Source organism: Schistocerca gregaria, chromosome 6, assembly GCF_023897955.1.
Source record: "Schistocerca gregaria isolate iqSchGreg1 chromosome 6, iqSchGreg1.2, whole genome shotgun sequence".
NCBI lineage: Eukaryota > Metazoa > Arthropoda > Insecta > Orthoptera > Acrididae > Schistocerca > Schistocerca gregaria.
In genome coordinates this window covers 478086425-478108921 of record NC_064925.1, presented here as the reverse complement: position 1 = coordinate 478108921, position 22497 = coordinate 478086425, and the positions used below count along the sequence as shown (strand labels likewise).

Sequence of the window (22497 nt, the reverse complement as noted above, 5' to 3'; positions counted from 1 at the left end):
TTGAACGTGATCAGAAGCAGCAAAGGGTGGTTGTGCTTTTTCAGCCCTCCTATTTCGCACCCTTCTGTGGCGTGCGAAATTGACACATGTGTGAATACAACGACAAAGGGTGCCTCTAAAATCCCTATTTCAGCAGTCCCGTCGGCGACGCCCGTCCACATTTACTGAGAATTTTAAAACTGTACAGTCACAGGAAGTACTGCTACATCGGGGGTTCTCAGAGGCACCCTTTGATGTTGTATTCACGCATGTGTCAATGTCGTATCCCTCCGTGATCACGTCATAAGAGGACGGCGAACAAGAGGCCTGAAACAGCATAAACACCCTTTGCTGCTCCGGATCCCGTTGAAATTCCTCCGAATGATTTAGAACGGTTTGTAAGTGGTTCCACTCTGTACACACACACACACACACACACAAACACACACACACACACACAAAAGATGGCGGTAGCAGTGTTCCGATCACGTTCAGTAGGGACGCTGGGCCAAGATACACTTAGTGAAGCGTTGAAGCATCAGGGAGTCGTTTTACTGACGTCCTTTGTGGCATCCGCTGTGGTCGTTTCGTGCCGATTCTGGCCGGTGGTGTGTCTCAAAGTGTTCCACTCTGCCACCAATAAGGAAACTGCATAATTTCAACACTGGACGCCGCGGTTATCACCTCCATCACAAAGGCGTCAAAAGAAGGGTTGAAATGTGAATAAGAGGCTGTCTGAAGACCTATCCATCGCGTGACTCGTCGACAGTGTCGCTGAGCCGAATTTTTGCTGAAATTTGATGCTAATATTGTGTCAATAACGGACCTTCCACCTCGCATGAACTTCTGACTATGGTCTTTATTTCGCCCGTGTCGACACCACGCTGTGTGAAATGTCATCGAGCCCAGGGATGACGTCACAGACCGCCGCACTGCCGCAACACTGCAGAGAAGTGCTGGAGGCACCTTTCAGCAGGATTCTGAACTTCAGCGTTGCAACTGAAGGCGATTACGGGATTTCGAAATAGTGATCTTTTAATTGTGATGCGCAGTGTATAAAAATGTGTGCATATATGTTCCTGCATGCTCATACGAGTAAACGACCGGTTCGACTTCAAACAAACACGAATCGTTTTGTGTCTGGAAAGAAACACCGTGGTAGTAAGAGTCACCTACGTCTCATAGGGTTGGGGACTACGGAATTTAAATCCAGAAGACACTCGGGACGTGCCTGAACAACTTGCGTTATGCAAAACACTACGTAGGAGGTTATCGCCAGCAGACAACAAACAGGCGAATGTACCGATGCAGATAAATAATTTCAAGAAGACCACCATCACAATAGGGGCATTGTGTCACTAATAATCAATTGTCTTCCATAGACTGGGGTTTGGGATGAAAACAGGGCGACACACAAACTTAACTCAGGAATCTGTGGAGCAATTTCGACCAAATTTTTATATTATGCCTCATTATTTATACACTCCTCGAAATTGAAATAAGAACACCGGGAATCATTGTCCCAGGAAGGGGAAACTTTATTCACACATTCCTGGGGTCAGATACATCACATGATCACACTGACAGAACCACAGGCACATAGACACAGGCAACAGAGCATGCACAATGTCGGCACTAGTACAGTGTATATCCACCTTTCGCAGCAATGCAGGCTGCTATTCTCCCATGGAGACGATCATAGAGATGCTGGATGTAGTCCTGTGGAACGGCTTGCCATGCCATTTCCACCTGGCGCCTCAGTTGGACCAGCGTTCGTGCTGGACGTGCAAAACCGCGTGAGACGACGCTTCATCCAGTCCCAAACATGCTTAATGGGGGACAGATCCGGAGATCTTGCTGGCCAGGGTAGTTGACTTACACCTTCTAGAGCACGTTGGGTGGCACGGGATACAAGCGGACGTGCATTGTCCTGTTGGAACAGCAAGTTCCCTTGCCGGTCTAGGAATGGTAGAACGATGGGTTCGATGACGGTTTGGATGTACCGTGCACTATTCAGTGTCCCCTCGACGATCACCAGAGGTGTACGGCCAGTGTAGGAGATCGCTCCCCACACCATGATGCCGGGTGTTGGCCCTGTGTGCCTCGGTCGTATGCAGTCCTGATTGTGGCGGTCACCTGCACGGCGCCAAACACGCATACGACCATCATTGGCACCAAGGCACAAGCGACTCTCATCGCTGAAGACGACACGTCTCCATTCGTCCCTCCATTCACGCCTGTCGCGACACCACTGGAGGCGGGCTGCACGATGTTGGGTCGTGAGCGGAAGACGGCCTAACGGTGTGCGGGACCGTAGCCCAGCTTCATGGAGACGGTTGCGAATGGTCCTCGCCGATACCCCAGGAGCAACAGTGTCCCTAATTTGCTGGGAAGTGGCGGTGTGGTCCCCTACGGCACTGCGTAGGATCCTACGGTCTTGGCGTGCATCCGTGCGTCGCTGCGGTCCGGTCCCAGGTCGACGGGCACGTGCACCTTCCACCGACCACTGGCGACAACATCGATGTACTGTGGAGACCTCACGCCCCACGTGTTGAGCAATTCGGCGGTACGTCCACCCGGCCTCCCGCATGCCCACTATACGCCCTCGCTCAAAGTCCGTCAGCTGCACATACGGTTCACGTCCACGCTGTCGCGGCATGCTACCAGTGTTAAAGACTGCGATGGAGCTCCGTATGCCACGGCAAACTGGCTGACACTGACGGCGGCGGTGCACAAATGCTGCGCAGCTAGCGCCATTCGACGGCCAACACCGCGGTTCCTGGTGTGTCCGGTGTGCCGTGCGTGTGATCATTGCTTGTACAGCCCTCTCGCAGTGTCCGGAGCAAGTATGGTGAGTCTGACACACCGGTGTCAATGTGTTCTTTTTTCGATTTCCAGGAGTGTATTATTTGCATAAGCATGCTGTCTGGGTACTATACCAGCACACACCAACCCTGTGGGGAGGGAGGGGATGAGAAGCCGTGACATGTGAAAATACTGGATAACGACTGATATTTGTACCGAGCCCTTGGTTTTTAGGGTCGCTAGGCTCTTCAGAGGAGGAGGTGAGGCTCGAAAGGCAGTAACACATGACTCCCCCCCCCCCCCCCCCCCCCCCCCCCCCCCCCGCTGCGCTGCCGCTGCTGTGAGTGAAGCATTTTTTACCAAACTAGTTATTCGTATCACTTGCAAACCGGGAAAAATAATGGCATCCCCTAGCATCCCTATGCTTGAGTGTAGGGGTGTAAAGGGCTGAAATAAAAGTATAACTCAGGAACACCTGGATCAGTTTCAACCAAGTTTGATATGTACATGACTGTTGCTCTCATTTAAATCTGCTCATATTTTAACTGACTTTCCTGGGTTCTTCGGGAAACATTTTCTTTATTGCGCAAGAAAACTAACTTTTTTCCACAGCTTTTAATTTTACATGACGTATGTTTTACCTTTCAGTCTTATTTTCTAGGAGTCAAAAAAAGCGTGTTTTCTTGTATAATAAATACTCGTAATAACTATTCGGTATGGATCAGTACTGTGAGATCATCTGCTAATGTGGTGTGTGTCTTTTCACTTTTAGTACTCCTAGATGTTGTATCGTATATTTAAAGGCATAGTTGGAGTAAAATATCCCTACTGACCCTAGGTATGGAGACAGCGATCACAAGAAGCTACTACAAAAATATGTTCTAAAGCGACCCGTTGATATTTCTTTTGTGTAGGCTGTTCAACTAACTTACAATTCTTGAAAAGTTAAGTGTGTCAACCAGGTCCGGAGAAAAAGCACTGCAGCGATCCAACAGTTTTGTTAAATTGTCTCAGGACTAGATATCATACCACACATGAATTTATCATCCTCTCTGGGGACATGTGGTATAAAATGGCAGAGAATTAGAAATACATGTGTACAGTACATGTGACATAAGCGTACGCGGAGAAAGCCGCAATTTAAGAAGCTAGTATGAGTACAGAAATCACATACACTATGTGATCAAGATATCCTGACACCTGGCAGAAAACGACTTACAAGTTCGTGGCGTCCTCCAACGGTAAGGCTGGAATTCAGTACGGTGTTGGCCCACCCTTAGCCTTGATGACAGCTTACACTCTCGCAGGCATAAATTCAATCAGGTGCAGCCCATCCTTCACGGAGTGCTGTACTGAGGACGATGTCGGTCGGTGAGGCCTGACACGAAGTCGGTGTTCCAAAACATCCCAAAGGTTTTCTGTAGGATTCAGGTCAGGACTCTGTGCAGGCCAGTCCATTACACGGACGTTATTGTCGTGTAACTACTCCTCCACAGGCCTTTCATTATGCACCGGTGCTCGATCGTATTGAAAGATGCAATCACCATCCCCGAATAGCTCTTCAACAATAGGAAGCAATAATGCGCGTAAAACATCAATGTAGGCCTGTGCTGTGATTGTGTCACGCAAAACAACAAGGGGCGCAAGCCCTCTCCATTAAAACCACGACCACACCATAACACCACTACCTCCTAATATGACTTTTGGCACTACACACGCTGGCAGATGACGTTCATCGAGCATTCGATATACCCACACCCTGCCATCGGATAGCCACGTTGTGTACCGTAATTCGTCACTCCACACAACGTCTTTTCACTGTTCAGTTAACCAATGTTTACGCTCCTTACATCAAACGAGGCGTCGTTTGGCATTTACCGGCGTGATGTGTGGCTTATGAGGAGCCGCTCCACCATGAAATCCAAGTTTTCCCAGTTCCTGCCTGTCATAGTACTTGCAGTGGATCCCGATGCAGTTTGGAGTTTCTGAGTGATGGTCTGGATACATGTCTGTGTATTACACGGGGTCCCGAGCTGAGTCCTGGCATTGCTTCCATTTACTTATGCCAGGCTCCTCGCTTTTATCTTTCCTATCTGGCGACCCTGGGCCAGCTTTTGTTCTTTTGCGACCCTGACGCTATTAGGTTTCGAGGGCTAGGGGTCTTTCATTTTCCAACCTATATTTCTCATGCAGCGTCTGACCCGGAACGGGCGGCTGCGGAGGGCGTCTGTATCCCATGTTAGGGGGGGCCTCCAGAACTGCGGAAGGCAACGGAATACCACCGTAGATTATCTTCCCTGCATAATGCAGTCTCCACTTTATGCACAAAGAATGGTTTCCTCTCATGTTAAATCAATGTCCGGAGGTAAAATACTCCCCCATTCGGATCTCCGTGGAGGGTGGGGTGGGGGGCAAACTTGAAAGGAGGCAAAAAAATCAAAACGAGAATTGGTACCTGGAATGTCAGAACTCTGCTACAAGCAGGAAAACTAGAAAACCTTAAAAGAGAGGTGGAAAAGAATCATATGGACCTCGTAGGAGTTGCTGAGGTAAGATGGAATGTTGCAGTCAGATGAGTATGTATTCTACTACTTAGGAGGAGAAGTAAAAGCAATTAATGGAGTAGGAATGATTATGACAAAGGAATTGGCTAAATGTGTGGAATATGTAGACTATGCAAATGATCGGGTTATTGATGTAAGACTGAAAGGAGCACAAAAAGAATTACTGATTGTCCAGGTGTAAATGCCAACTTCAAACATGACGACCAAATTGTAGAGGAAACGTACAATGTAATAGAGAGAATAATGGATGAAAATAAAAAATGCTGCAAAATAGTAATGGGAGACTGGAACGCCATTGTGGGAGAAGGGTAAGAGGGAAACATAGTAGGCAGTTATGGTCTTGGAAAGAGAAATGACAGAGGTGAATGGTTAATTGACTTCTACAGGGAAAGGCAGCTGATAGTGGCAAACACATGGTTCAAGAACCAAAAGAGGAGGCTCTACACTTGGAAATCACCAGGGGATAAATACAGAAACCTAATCGATTTTATACTGGTAGAAGAAAGATACAGAAATGGAATCAAGAAAGTGCACACATTACCAGGTGCAGATATTAATAATGACCACAACTTACTTATGGCATAAATAGAAATAAGAATGAAGAAACTGAAGAAGGCGACCATGGTGAAGAAGTGGGATTTAGAGAAGATAAGATCCAATAAAGAACAAATTACAGAAATGCTGTCTCGGGACTTTCTAAACACATTACGAGACAAAGAAGCACCTGATAGTGCCAACGAGTACCAGAATATACTGAAAGAAGGAATCATTAAAGCAGGACAGCAAAATATAAGATATGTAAACGGGAAAAGGTCAAAAAAACTATGAGTCACACCAGAAATGATTTCCAAGATGGAGGAGAGAAGAAAATTGAAAAACAAGGTCACTGAAGCTGCAAGAAAGATATACCGAAGGTTAAATAATGAACTGCGAAGAGAAACAGAGCAGGCTAGGAAAAATGGCTAAAAGAGGAATGTGATGAAATTGAAGAACTGGACAGGAAGGGAAGATACGACTTACTATACAACAGAGTAAAGGCCATGACATGGAAACAAAACAGAGGAGGAAGTGCTACTATGGAAATTTTGAGTAAAGACGAAGAGGTAGTGTCCTCCAGAGATGGGAAGAATATATAAAAGAGCTATATGACACAAATAGCAAGCCACAAACTCAGGAAATTGAATCACACAACAGTGTAAGTGATGACGAGAAAGGACCGACCATCATAATGGAAGAAGTGAAGTCTGCCATAGCTGCAATGAAAAATGGCAAAGCGGTAGGTACAATACCGGGAGAAATATTAAAATGCTTGAACCACGATGGAATAAGAGAAATATTGAGGTTATGTAATAAAATATATGACAGTGGTGAATTGCCTGAGGACTTTCTGACAATAGTAATGATTCCATTACCGAAAAAACAAGGAACCAAGAAATGCAGCAGGCACAGGACAATCAGCCTCATTTCACATGCAGCCAAAGTGATGTTAAGAATAATTAATAAAAGACTTGAAAAAGTAATGGAGGAGAATCTTGGCGAGGGGCAGTTTGGCTTTAGACGGAATACAGGCACCAGAGATGCAAGAGGGCTCCTACGAATCTTGGGAGAAAGGTTTATTGAAAAAGGAAGAGACCTATATATGTGCTTCATCGCTCTAGAAAAGGCGTTTGACAATGTGGTTTGGGACGAGCTGGCGACTATAATGAGGGAAAAGAGAGTAGACTGGAAAACCAGAAGAATTATAAACTCACTATATCTTAATCAAAAAGTTTCAGTTAAAGTGAGACGAGAAAGTACAAACTGGATCAGACTAGGAAAAGGAGTAAGACAAGGATGCTGTTTATCACCTACTCTTTTCAACCTCTACTTGGAAAATGTGATTGAGCAATGCTCATTAGATGACAAAGGAGTAGAAATTGGAGGAAGAAGAGTAGGGTGTTTGAGATTTGCTGATGACATGGTCCTTCTAGCCACGGGGGAAAAAGAATTACAGGATTTGGTGGGCACCATTGCAACTAACGGAAAAAAATATGGAATGAAAATTAAGACAAATAAAACAAAAGTATTGACACTAGGAGGAAATAAGGAAATAAAAATTATGGTGACTGGAGAAACACTAGCACAGGTGCAAAATTTTAAATATCTTGGAAGCAGGATAGACACCGACTGGAAGTGCACCACAGAAATTAAAACAAGGATAGCAAAGGCAAAAGAGGCGTTTTATAAGAAAAGGAGAATCTTCTGCAGCGGTCTGGTCAAAGAACTCAGAAAGAGACTCATGAAATGTCTTGTATGGAGTGTTCTTCTATATGGCGCTGAAACATGGACTATGAGGAAAAAAGACAGAGAAAGTCTGGAGGCTTTTGAGATCTGGACATAGCGGAAGATGGAAAGAATAAGTTGGATGGACAGAGTAAAAAATGAAGAGATACTGAGAAGAGTGGGAGAGAAAAGACATTTACTAGATGTAATAAAGAGAAGAAAAAGAAATTGGAAGGAAGAGATTCCTGATACTGGATGACATGGTGGACGGTACAACATACAGCAGCCTTAAGAAGGAAGCAATGGATCGCAGAGAATGGAGAGGCAAAGGACCTGCTAATATAGCAGATAACTGATGATGATGATGATGATTACACGTTACGACCCTCCTCAAGAGTCGGCGGTCTCTGTCAATCAACAGACGAGATCGGCCAGTACACTTTTGTGCTGTACTGTCCCTTCACGTTTCCACCTCACTATCACATCGGTTCTAGGCGCTTCAGTCTGGAATCGCGCGACCGCTACGGTCGCAGGTTCGAATCCTGCCTCGGGCATGAATGTGTGTGATGTCCTTAGGTTAGTTAGGTTTAAGTATTTCAAAGTTCTAGGGGACTTATGACCTCAGATGTTGAGTCCCATAGTGTCCAGAGCCATTTGAACCACATCACAATGGAAACAGTAGACCTAGTGATGTTTAGGAGTGCGGAAATCTCGCATACAGACGTATGACACAAGTGACACCCAATCACCTGACCACTTTCGAAGTCCGTGAGTTCCGCGGAGTGCCCCATTCTGTTCTTTAACGGTCTAATGACTACTAAGGTCGCTGATATGGAGTACCTGGCAAGAGGTGACAGGAAAATGCACCAGATATGAGAAACGTAAGTTTTTGGAGGTGTCGGGAAGCTTCTGACCACATAGTGTAACAAGCGCTGCTGACGTTGTAGGAATATAGCGAGGTGGAAGCTTTTAGTTGCTAATGAGTACTTCTAAGATCCCCCCCCCCCTCCCCCGCCGCCGACCACAGCCGCGCCATTTAGCAGCCTCTGTGACCCGGGGATTGTGTATGGCGTGCAGGAGGCCCTTGCTGTCGTTTGGTTTCGTGTCTCGCCGCGACTTGCCGGCTTGCCACTGCTGAGCCGATAATCGCAAGGCGCCCCGGATTAGTATGCGGTCGCCGGTGCCGCGGTGACCCGGTTGCGCGACCATTACGCCGTAATCAAGCCAGCCGTATCCGCCCGTCTCGCCTCTCCGTTCCTTGAGAAAGCTGCCCATTAAACGCCAGTCCAGTGCACCCCGCGAGCGTGCATCCGCATTCGCTCACGTATATTTTAGCCATGACTGTTGATGACAAAAATAATCACAAAACTTCCTGGCAGATTAAAACTGTGTGCCCGACCGAGACTCGAAGTCGGGACCTTTGCCTTTCGCGGGCAAGTGCTCTACCATCTGAGCTACCGAAGCACGACTCACGCCCGGTACTCACAGCTTTACTTCTCCTAGTATCTCGTCTCCTACCTTCCTGTGAGTACCGGGCGTGAATCGTGCTTCGGTAGCTCAGGTGGTAGAGCACAGGTCGAGGATATAGAATCAGTGCGTAGTGGGAATGCCTCTGTTACTGATAAGTCGCATATATGTACAGTATTTAATAATCACTTTCTGAATATAGCAGGTGAACTAAATAGAAACCTAGTCCCAACAGGGAAACATATAGCGCTCGTAGAAAAAAGTGTTCCGAGACTGTTACCTGAAATGAGGGAGATTGAGTTAATAATTAAATCACTAAAGACCAAGAACTCTCATGGATATGACAGGGTATATAGCAGAATACTGAAGTTTGTTCTATGTATGTTAGCCCAGTACTTAGCCATATCTGTAACTTTTCCCTTAGGAGTGGTCGGTTTCCTGATCGATTAAAGTCCTCAGTAGTGAAGCCACTTTATAAAGAGGGAGGCAGGGATAATGTTGACAATTATAGACCTATTTCTATGCCATCGGCGTTTGCTAAAGTTAACGAGAAGGTTGTATATACAAGGTTACTGGAGGATTTAAATTCACATAATCTGCTGTCAAATGTTCAGTTTGGTTTTAGAAATGGTTTAACAACTGAAAATGCTATATTCTCTTTTCTCTGTGAGGATTCGGGCCGATTAAATAAAAGGTTGCGAAGGCTAGGTGTTTTCTTTGATTTAAGGAAGGCTTTTGACTGTGTTGACCACAAATATTACTGAAGAAGTTGGACCATTATGGAGTAAGGGGAGTTGCTTACAATTGGTTCGCCTCTTACTTTAAGAACAGAAAGGAGAAGGTAATTCTCCGAAATATTGAGAGTGGTAGTGATGTTCAGTCCCACTGGGGCACTGTTAAGTGGGTTGTTCCCCAAGGGTCGGTGCTGGGGCCACTGCTGTTTCTTATTTATATAAATGATATGCCTTCTGGTATTACAGGTGATTCAAAAATATTTCTGTTTGCTGATGACACTAGCTTGATAGTAAAGGATCTTTTGTGTAATATTAAAACATTATCAAATAATGTAGTTCATGAAATAAGTTCGTGGCTTGTGGATACTAAATCACAGTAAGACTCAGCTTTTGCAGTTTCTAACTCACAATTCAACAAGAACCGATATTTTGATCAGACAGAATGGGCATATTATAAGCGAGACGAAACAGTTCAAGTTCCTAGGCGTTAGGATAGATAGTGAGCTGTTGTAGAAAGCCCATGTCCAGGATCTTGTTCAGAAACTAAATGCTGCTTTATTTACCATTAGAATAGTATCTGAAATAAGTGACACTTCAACACGAAAAGTAGTCTACTTCGCATATTTTCATACTCTTATGCCATATGGTATTATTTTTCTTCTGATTCAAAAAGGGTATTTTTGGCTCAAAAACGGGCTGTTCGAGCTATATGTGGTGTAAGTTCGAGAAACTCTTGTAGACCCCTATTCAATAGTCTGGCAATTCTGACATTTCCCTCACAGTATATATATTTTCTTTAATGTCGTTTATTGTTAGCAATATCAGCCTATTCCCAAGAGTTAGCAGCTTTCACTCAGATAATACTAGGCAGAAATCCAATCAGCATGTGGAATGCACTTCCTTGACTCTTGTGCAGAAAGGTGTGCAGTATTCTGCTGCATCCATTTTCAATAAGCTACCACAAAAACTCAAAAATCTTAGCAGTAGCCCAAACTCTTTTAAGTCTAAACTGAAGAGTTTCCTCATGGCTCACTCCTTCTATTCTGTCGAGGAGCTCCTGGAAGAGCTAAAAAATTAAGCAAATTGCAGTGTTACGTTGCTCATTTCCTTTATTTAAATTACGACTTGTCACGTGAATATGTTTTTTATATTTCATTTAATCTGTTTCTAATATGGTGTTATAATTTCATGTATTGACTCGTTCCATGACCAAGAAGACTTCTCCTTAATTTGGTTCCACGGAACAATAAATAAATAAAAACTAAGGCGAGTACACCGTTCGCTTGTTACACATTTTTACGAGCTTCAAACAGGAGGAGTGCAGTAATGGATAGGAGCTGTGATTGTTGTGTACAGGTTCGAGCTGAGCTGGCGACCCTCCCCTCACAGCTTCAGCCTGCGTCAGCCTGCGTTGGCTTCCATCACACGGCTTGAGGCTTGAGGCTGCTGCCAGCGAGGGGGGGGGGGGGGGGGGGGGGGGTCACTGTGGGGGATCGGACGCGGGGATGCGAGGGACGTCGAGCACGTCCCACGTGTCCTCCGATCGGTCCACTGCTGTGATCTCCCCGGGTACTGCCTGCACTGAGGTTGACCCCTCACCCTTGGTCGAGTGGGATATCATTCCAAAGTCTCGCAGGCAGGGAAAAACTTTCCGTGGGGCCTATCGTAGGGTCTCCCCGGTTCGTTTGACGAACAGGTTTCGGGCGTTATCTGTGACTGACGATGTCTCTGAGCCGGATGCAGTCGTCCACCCCGTTCCAGAGGAAGCTTCTCGGCCTGCATGGTCTGGGAATTTCCAGAGGGTGGGGTTGCTGGTAGTTGGGAGCTCCAATGTTAGGCGCGTAATGGGGCCCCTTAGGAACGTGGCTGCCAAGGAGGGGAAGGAAGCCAGTGTGCACTCTGTGTGCATTCCGGGGGAAGTCATTCCGCATGTGGAATGGGTGCTTCCGGATGCCATGAAGAGTACAGGATGCAGCCAACTGCAGATGGTGGCTCATGTCGGTACCAATGACGTGTGTCGCTTTGGATCGGAGCAGATCCTGTCTGGTTTCGTGCGGCTAGCGGAAATGGTAAAGACTGCCGGACTCGCTTCCGAGATTAAGGTGGAGCTCACCATCTGCAGCATCGTCGATAGAACCGTCTGTGGTCCTTTGGTGCAGAGCCGAGTGGAGGGTCTGGATCAGAACTCAGGCGGTTCTGTGACCGTGTAGGCTGCAGATTCCTTGACTTGCGCCATCGGATGGTGGGTTTCCGGGTTCCGCTTAATATGTCAGCAGTCCACTACACACAGGAAGCGGCTACACGTTAGCGGGGGCTGTGTGGAAGGGACTGGGCGGTTTTTTAGGTTAGAGGGTCTCAGGGAACCACAGGAGGGGCGTCCGTCAGAAAGCCGGCAGGTAAATCACAGTAAGGTAGTTGTAGAGACGATTGGTATTGTAGTAAATTGTCGTAGCTGTGTTGGGAAAGAACCAGAGCTCCAAGCCCTAATAGAAAGCACTGAAGGTTAAATAGTTGTAGGTACAGAGAGCTGGCTAAAACCGGAAATAAGTTCGGCCGAAATTTTTTCAAATGATCTAACAGTGTTCAGAAAGGATAGATTAAATAAAGTTGATGGCGGAGTATTTATTGCTGTCAGAAGCAGCGAAATTGAAGTAGATAGTTCGTGTGAAATAGTATGGGTAGAGGTTATACCTGACAATCGAATTAAACAATTAATTGGATCGTTTTACCGACCCCCCCGACTCAGAAGACATAGTTGCTGAACAGTTCAAAGAAAACTTGAGTCTCATTTCAAATAAGTACCCCACTCATACAGATATAGTCGGTGGTGACTTCAATCTACCCTCGATATGCTGGAAAAATTATACGTTAAAGCCGGCGGCAGGCATAAAACATCATCAGAAATTGTGCAGTAAATTATTTTGAACAATTAGTTCATGAGCCCACTCGAAGCGTAAATGGTTGCGTAAACATACTTGACCTTTTAGCAACAAATAATCCGGGACAAATAGTGAGTGTTGTGACGAACACAGGGATTAGCGACCACAAGGCAGTTGCTGCTAGGCTGAATACCGTAACACCTACAACCATCAAATGGTTCAAATGGCTCTGCGCACTATGGGACTTTACTGATGTGGTCATCAGTCCCCTAGAACTTAGAACTACTTAAACCTAAGTAACCTAAGGACATCACACACATCCGTGCCCGAAGCAGGATTCGAACCTGCGACCGTAGCGGTCGCGCGGCACCAGACTGTAGCGTCTAGAACCCCTCGGCCACTTCGGCCGGCACAACCATCAAAAAGAAACGCAAAGTATATCTACTTTAAAAAGCTGATAAAAATGCTCTTAACGTCTTTTTAAGAGACAATCTTCACTCCTTCCGATCTGATCATGTAAGTGTAGTAAAGTTGTGGAATGTTTTCAAAGAGATATTATCAACAGCAATTGAGAGATATGTACCACATAAATTAATAAGTGATGGTACTGATCCCCCATGGTACACAAAACGGGTCATATCGTTGTTGCAGAAGCAACAAAAAAAGCATGCTAAATTTAAAAGAACGCAAAAGTTTTACAGAAGTTCGAAATATGGCGCGTACTTCAGTGCGAGATGCTTTTAGTAATTTCCACAACGAAATTCTGTCTCGAAATCTGGCAGAAAACTCAAAGAGATTCTGGTCATACATAAAGCACACCAGTGGCAAGACACAATCAATACCTTCACTGCGCGATAACAACGATGAAGTCACTGATGACAGTGCCACTAAAGAAGAGTTATTAAACACGGTTTTCGCAAACTCCTTCGCCAAAGAAGACGAAGCTGAATTCCAGTCAAGAACAACTGCCAAGATGAGAAACATAGAAGTAGATATCCTCGGTGTTACAAAGCAGCTTGAATCACTTAATAAAGGCAAGGCCTCCGGTCCAGATTGTATACCAGTCAGTTTCCTCTCAGAGTATGGTGATAAAATGGCTCCATATTTAGCAATTATATACAACCACTCGCTCATAGAAAGATACGTACCTAATAGACTGGAAAATTACTCAAGTCACACCAATACCCAAAAAGAGAAATAGGAGTAATCCGCTGAATTACAGGACTATATCACTAACGTCGATTCACAGCAAGGTTTTAGAACATATACTGTATTTGAACATTATGAAGTACCTCAAAGAAAACGATTTATTGACATATAGTCCGCACGGATTCAGAAAATATCGTTCTTGTGAAACACAACTAGCTCTATACTAATGCAATGAACTGTGGATGAAGCCCGACCAACAGGCATTACATGCAATGATCAAAAATGATAGTGCATTGAGAATGGCTAGTTTCTAGCTGAAATCAAGATCTGCCAATAAAATTTTAAATGGACGACTGATAGCTGAAATCTATTATTTACATGACTATTTTTTGATGATGTTATTGGATGTGTTAATATTTGCAAAGGAAAATGATATATTTGAAGAATTGGGGTCGGAGAAACAGTTGTTAGTCAACAGTATCGGTATCTGCGATGGCAGCACTGTGGGGTCGTAGAATCTCGGACAGTAAGGAGTGGATAGGTGCGGTGTGCAGCAGGTGGGAGTTCGTTGAGTGTACAGTGTAATGCATGGACGGAGTTTTGGAAGTGAGTTACAGATTTATTACGAAGAGGAATGATGTCTCAGAACAATGGTTGGATAGCATACAGACGTACAAAAGGTTTTGAAATGAAGAACAAGGCATTACTTAATGAGGGAAGAAGTTTATTTTTATTTTTGTAGGCTTGTATTGTTGGTCCACTTCACAATCGTTACAGTCGAGTTTTTGATCGTTATTCTATTGATTGATACTCTGAGTTAATTTACAGTACCGAGGAGGTTATTAGATTAAATAAATTATAAATTTTCATATTATAAAGTATCTTCTTTTTTTGTATGTTCTTTCCTGAGAGAAATTTCAGAACTTAAAGGTTGAGTCATATGTTTCATTGGCATTCTGTGTCAAGATTATGAACCCAATTTTCCTGTTAGATTTTAGCAGTATTACTTTAGCTCTTGTTTAGCCTTGATTTGTTGCTGTTTCTGCCATTACTTCACTTTGCAGGCAAGATTCAAAATACGTGATTGTTTCGTTTTTTTTTTTTTTTTTTTTTTTTTTTTTTGCGGAATGTAGGTTCTGTCAGTTTCTTTGTTTTACCAGGCCATACGTCAGTGCAGAAATTTTCGTGTGTTTCAGGTTACATTCTGATACCGGTCGACACTACAGTTTTCTTTTATATACAGTAACTGTCTTTTTTTTTTTTTTTTTCAAACCGCTCGCACTGACCAAGCCAACTGCGTGTGAAATTATTGGTTTGCTTATTTATACGCTGACGAATGGAATCGGATTTCACACACTAAGGATCCTTTCCAATTTCATGTAAGTGATGTGGGTTTGAGGTGAGTGTGCACATTTAGATTGTCAGTTCACATTCCGAGGTTCGTATTTACGATTACACACATACAAGCGAAGGCTACTCGCTTACAATAGTTATTAATATGGATTGAACTGGGAATATCACAAACGTGTACTTAGAAGCTACGGTGGGAAGGGACCGTAGGCCTTAGTATGTGACATAAATTTCAGCTTGATCCATTCTTGAGCAAAAAGGGTATTGAACAGCCAAACAGACGGACGTTTTTTTTTTTTCATTTAAACACTACAGAGTAGCCCACCACCTGGGTTACTAAGGTGGACCGTGTGCCACTTAAGACAGGTAACAAGCCAGGCAGCGTGTAGGTCTCTTAGCCGTCATGGCTGTTCACAAGTTAGGTTAGCTTGGCAAGCACCCATTCCGTTGCCCGTCCCTGCCACGAGGGAGCCGACCTATTTCTAATGTTTCTGCCCTGCCTGTTGCTCTGCGTGTTGGTACACTATATAATACAGGAAGTGATGTGTGAAATAAGCATAATTTAAAAAAAAACAATATTATTTTACTAAATATGAAAGAAAATAAAAATAGACAGAGAAATTTCTAGAATATATAGTGTCAAATAAAACCAAGTCCTCACTCATGCGATTCCAAAATGCACGGCTGTACATGTGCCCTGAAGTTGAACAGAACTAGATTTCTCTATATGAGATTATAAATAAAGTTTAAATTTCACATGAATCATAAATTCATGAATATTAACATATAATTATAGAAGTACAAGATAACCTTTCAAAGTTATTAGTGATAACTAAAGCCAAAATTCTTGCATATTCAAGCGCCTGAAAGTTGAACATAACCAAATTCCCCTAAACAAAATTTTAAAAATTTAATTTAAAGGTGAGGTATCATTACAAATCAACAATGGTCAGTGACAAACGAATACCAAAATTAGGATAATTAATAGAAACAATAAAATTAAGGAAAATAAAAATAGACAGTGAATTTTCTAAAATATACGGTGTCACCTGAAACCAAATTCTCACTCATACAGTTCCAGAATACAAAGGAGGTACTTGTGCCTTGAAGTTGAACACAACTAGATTTCTCTGAATGAGATTGTAAATAAGGCTTTAATTTCACATGAACAATAAAAACAATATGAATATTAACATATAACAATAGAAGTAAAGCATAACATTTGAAAGCTATTAGTAATAATTGAAGCCAAAATTCTTACATAGACAAGAATAGATTCAAAAATATTCAGGTAGCTAGAAGTTGAACATATCCAAATCCCTCCATACAAATTGAAAATTTAATTTAATTTAAAAGAGATATCATTGTAATATTAACAGTGGTTAGAGATAAAAGATTAACTAAATACCAGCAATGTATTGAAAATCATTAAATAAAACTAGAAGTAGATAAAGACCATAAATGGTTTAACGTTACAATACTGGCCATTAAAATTGCTACACCACGAAGATGATTTGCTACAGACGCGAAATTTAACCGACAGGAAGAAGATGCTGTGATATGCAAATGATTAGCTTTTCAGAGCTTTCACACAAGGTTGGCGCCGGTGGCGACACCTACAACATGCTGACATGAGGAAAGTTTCCAACCGATTTCTCATACAAAAACAGCAGTTGACCGGCGTTGCCTGGTGAAACGTTGTTGTGATGCCTCGTGTAAGGAGGAGAAATGCGTACCATCACGTTTCCGACTTTGATAAAGGTTGGATTGTAACCTATCGCGATTGTGGTTTATCGTATCGCGAATTGCTGCTCGCGTTGTTCGACATCCAATGACTGTTAGGAGAATGTGGAATCGGTGGATTCAGGAGGGCAATACGGAACGCCGTGCTGGATCCGAACGGCCTCGTATCACTAGCTGTCCAGATGATAGGCATCTTATCCGCATGGCTGTAACGGATGGTGCAGCCACGTCTCGATCCCTGAGTCAACACTTGGGGATATTTGCACGAAGAATTCTACGACGTTTGCAGCAGCATGGACTATCACAGACAGGAGCGCCTGCGATGGTGTACTCAACGACGAACCTGAGTGCACGAATAACAAAGCGTCATTTTTTCGGATTAATCCATGTTCTGTTTACAGCATCATGATGGTCGCATCCGTGTTTGGCGACATCGCAGTGAACGCACTGCGGCGCAGCACGTTTGTTTTTACCGCCCTGCCAGTGTCCAGCAATGTTCATTTGTCTAGCTAAAAGCTGTAGTAGAAAATACTAGACCACTACTGTCTACTGCAGGTAGCAACATACATAGAATTGTCTGGTAAACGTGATGTGGCTAGCTACTGAAATAAAAGTTTTAACTTGGCAATGTAAATTTTCAGGTGTATTTTTACGATAAAGATCACAGTTAATACTGCCAAGTCGGTACTAAGTGTCTACACAATGTAAATCTCCCACGCACACCACAATCACACACCAGTTTATGGTATTTACACCCGTTACCGAAGTTAATAGAGTTCACTAGATCGTTTAGTTATGAAAATGCTCGCTCAAATGTTGTGCACTCTACTCTACACGCAATACCTGTTCCGGTCTTAGACCGCACAACACGCCACGCGGTTTTAACTAACAGTCATAAGCAATAATTTTGATATTTCGTCCGAAAATCCACACGACTTCCACTATACCGTTCACTTAAATACACTTTGTACTACTTCGCGAACTCGTATTTTGCATTTTTCCGCGATTTTACAGTACTTTCGTTGGAGCTGCTTTCAATGAGATGTTGCTAGTTCGAACCCTCAGCCCTGACTTACTTAGATCACACCAAAGGCTTTGTTCCCAGCATAGATTGGCGCGAGCCTGCAATTTTCTGATTGGCTAATATCACAAACAGCAAATCAGGTTGCAGTATTACCCCGCGCTTTACTTCAATAACCAATCATAGTAAAACATTTCTTTCTATGGCAATTGCTAAATAAATAAATTTAGAAAAGTATCAAATATAAAATTACTCCTTCTGAAATTACCGATTAATTTGTGTTCTACACACAGTTTATTAGTACCATAAACTGACTGCACATTTAACTATAGTAAATCCCATGTATAGTTTAACTGGTACTTCGTGAATAAACAAAACAATTTTCATTTACTTCTGTTCTTCTTCACTCATACAACACTGAAACTACTGCTAATTACTACACATATAAAACAATTATGCAGATACATTAAATATTAATCAAACATAACTTTACAACATTGTTTTGAATACGACTGCTTGCATTGTCCGTCAACTGCTGACCTCTGCCGCTACTAGTACAACTACGTGCAGCTCTGTAACTCAGGTCCGTGTCAGCTGGTGACATTTGTCGATGGCTCATGCCTATAACGATATCGTCCTAACAAGTCACAGGAGCGATGCAAAAGCGCTACGCCTCAGCACGTTGGAAGCGTGTATTCGTCATCGCCATACTGGCGTATCACCCGGAGTGATGGTATCGGGTGCCATTGGTTACACGTCTCGGTCACCTCTTGTTCGCATTGGCGGCACTTTGCACAGTGGACGTTACATTTCAGATATGTTACGACCCGTGGCTTTACCGTTCATTCGATCCCTGCAAGACCCTACATTTCAGCAGGCTAATGCACGACCGCACGTTGCAGGTCCTGTACGAGCCTTTCTGGACACAGAAAATGTTAGACTGCTGCCCTGGCCAGCACATTCTCCAGCTCTCTCACCAATTGAAAACGTCTGGTCACTGGAGGCCGAGCAACTGGCTAGTCACAATACACCAGTCACTACTCTTGTACCTGCACACGCCATCCAAGCTCAGTTTGGCTCAGTGCCCAGGCGTATCACGGCCGTTATTACGACCAGAGATGGTTGTTCTGGGTACAGATTTCTCAGGGTCTATGCACCCAAATTGCGTGAAAATGTAATCACATGTCAGTTCTAGTATAATGAACTCCTGGAAATTGAAATAAGAACACCGTGAATTCATTGTCCCAGGAAGGGGAAACTTTATTGACACATTCCTGGGGTCAGATACATCACATGATCACACTGACAGAACCACAGGCACATAGACACAGGCAACAGAGCATGCACAATGTCGGCACTAGTACAGTGTATATCCACCTTTCGCAGCAATGCAGGCTGCTATTCTCCCATGGAGACGATCGTAGAGATGCTGGATGTAGTCCTGTGGAACGGCTTGCCATGCCATTTCCACCTGGCGCCTCAGTTGGACCAGCGTTCGTGCTGGACGTGCAGACCACGTGAGACGACGCTTCATCCAGTCCCAAACATGCTCAATGGGGGACAGATCCGGAGATCTTGCTGGCCAGGGTAGTTGACTTACACCTTCTAGAGCACGTTGGGTGGCACGGGATACATGCGGACGTGCATTGTCCTGTTGGAACAGCAAGTTCCCTTGCCGGTCTAGGAATGGTAGAACTATAGGTTCGATGACGGTTTGGATGTACCGTGCACTATTCAGTGTCCCCTCGACGATCACCAGAGGTGTACGGTCAGTGTAGGAGATCGCTCCCCACACCATGATGCCGGGTGTTGGCCCTGTGTGCCTCGGTCGTATGCAGTCCTGATTGTGGCGCTCACCTGCACGGCGCCAAACACGCATACGACCATCATTGGCACCAAGGCAGAAGCGACTCTCATCGCTGAAGCCGACACGTCTCCATTCGTCCCTCCATTCACGCCTGTCGCGACACCACTGGAGGCGGGCTGCACGATGTTGGGGCGTGAGCGGAAGACGGCCTAACGGTGTGCGGGACCGTAGCCCAGCTTCATGGAGACGGTTGCGAATGGTCCTCGCCGATACCCCAGGAGCAACAGTGTCCCTAATTTGCTGGGAAGTGGCGGTGCGGTCCCCTACGGCACTGCGTAGGATCCTGCGGTCTTGGCGTGCATCCGTGCGTCGCTGCGGTCCGGTCCCAGGTCGACGGGCACGTGCACCTTCCGCCGACCACTGGCGACAACATCGATGTACTGTGGAGACCTCACGCCCCACGAGTTGAGCAATTCGGCGGTACGTCCACCCGGCCTCCCGCATGCCCACTATACGCCCTCGCTCAAAGTCCGTCAACTGCACATACGGTTCACGTCCACGCTGTCGCGGCATGCTACCAGTGTTAAAGACTGCGATGGAGCTCCGTATGCCACGGCAAACTGGCTGACACTGACGGCGGCGGTGCACAAATGCTGCGCAGCTAGCGCCATTCGACGGCCAACACCGCGGTTCCTGGTGTGTCCGCTGTGCCGTGCGTGTGATCATTGCCTGTACAGCCCTCTCGCAGTGTCCGGAGCAAGTATGGTGGGTCTGACACATCGGTGTCAATGTGTTCTTTTTTCTATTTCCAGGAGTGTATATTTGTCCAATGAATACCCGTTTATCATCTACATTTCTTCTTGGTGTAGCAATTATACTGGCAGTAGTGTACATTGGGGAACACTTCTTAAGAATTCCTTATGCGTAATAAATCTTGAATGTTTGAATGCAACGTACCCGTGTAAGGGCTTCGTTTTTATCAGCTGAGGTACGGAATCCTGAAAAGAAGAGAGACGCTAGGTCGGTCTGAGAGAGAGACGGGTGCGTATGCTCTGCAGGAGGACTGGCGCGCGCGGCTGCGCGGCGTGCGGGAGCTGTCGTCGGCCGCGTCGCTATCCCGCGTGCGGCCGCAGCAGGTGCCGGCGCTGCTGGCGGCGCTGCTGGGAGACGGCGGGGAGCTGCCGGGGCTGGCGGCAGACCGCAACGCCAGGGTGGCCGCCGCCGCGCTCGACGCCGCGGGACGGCTCGCCACGGCGGCGGCGGCGGAGCGCGAGGCGGGGGCGGCGCCGTGGCTGGCGCTGGCGGTGCGCGGCGTGGGGCGGCGCGCCGGCGCCGGAAACCAGCTGGCCGTCAGGGTGGCGGCCGCGGGCGCCGCGCGACGCCTCACCGCGCTGCCCGGCGCCGCCCCACACGTGGCGAGGCTCGCCGTCGAGGACGCCGCGCGGCAGGTCAACGCCAAGGTCAGCACGAGCCTACTCTGTGCCGGGGGAGGCAGTCACGAAGTCTTAGTAGTGTCATCTCGAAAAAATAGCGTCACGTTATCAATTTGTCGTTTGTAGGCAGATATCTACATGTCTCAGTTACGAAAACCGCAGTAAACCGCCGATTCTGTAAGCAATGGAACTCCCGTATTGCTGGCCTTGTCTCCTAAGGCTGCGTCTACACTGCGCGCGGACGCGGCCCGGTCTGCCTACCAGGTGTAGGAGTGTGAAACCGGAATTTCCCGACAGACGGTGCTACCAGTCAGTGTAGGGCCCGTGAGACCACTAATGGAGCGCCATCTACTTTCTGTAAGGGCTGACGACGAAAGTCAACACACAGTAACCCAAGTTCCATACATCGATATCTGGTTCAAATGGCTCTGAGCACTATGAGACTTAACTACTGAGGTCATCAGTGCCCTAGAACTTAGAATTACTTAAACCTAACTAGCCTAAGGACATCACACACATCCATGCCCGAGGCAGGATTCGAACCTGCGACCACAGCGGTCGCACGCTTCCAGACCGGCCGGCGATCGATATCTGTTTCAAACCCGTAGGCACGTCGAGTGTTGTGCCTACGAATTACGATCTGCGGCAGTATTGGTTTTCTGTTATTATTTGAAGAAAACTGCTGCAGAATCGCACCGATATCTTGTCGAAGCTTTCGGCGAACGTGCTCTTGGGAAATCATACTCTTTCCGGCCGTTGTGACCGAGCGGTTCTAGGCGTTTCCGTCCGGAACTGAGCTGCTGTTACGATCTCAGGTTGGAATCCTGCTTTGGGCATGGATGTGCGTGATGCCCTTAGGTTAGTTAGGTTTAGTTAGTTCTAAGGCTATGGGACTGATGACGTCAGATGTTAAGTCCCATAGTGCTTAAAGCCATTTGAACCATTTTGAAACGTGCTGTTTCGAGTGGTTCAAAAAATTCAAAAGTGGTGATTTTGACGTGAGAAACGACGAGGCGGGAAAGCACCGAAAAAGTTCGAAAGCAACGAAATGCAGGCCTTATTGGATGAAGATGATACTGAAACTCAACAGGAACTCGCGGAGCAATTGACTGTGACGCAGAAAACCGTTTTTCTGCGGTTGAAAGCTATGGGAAAGGTGCAGAAAGTGGGAAAATGGGTTACACATGAACTGTATGAAATACAGCAAGTAATTTGAAAGATCACTTATGAAATGCTATTTGCAAAACACAAGAGAAAGTCGTTTCTCCATCGAATAATGACAGGTGATGAAAAATGGATTATTT

At 45.4% G+C, this 22497-nt stretch overlaps 1 protein-coding gene across 1 annotated transcript in view; it reads left to right on the top strand.

Moving 5' to 3' along the window:
• The first annotated feature begins 443 nt into the window (after positions 1 to 443).
• LOC126278915 (uncharacterized) overlaps positions 444 to 22497 on the top strand; it is a 123583-nt gene continuing 101529 nt past the window's right edge. The window contains exons 1-2 of the mRNA XM_049979189.1: positions 444 to 473; positions 20819 to 21220. Of these exons, the coding sequence (XP_049835146.1) occupies positions 444 to 473; positions 20819 to 21220 (432 nt within the window). The remainder of the gene's footprint in view (positions 474 to 20818; positions 21221 to 22497) is intronic.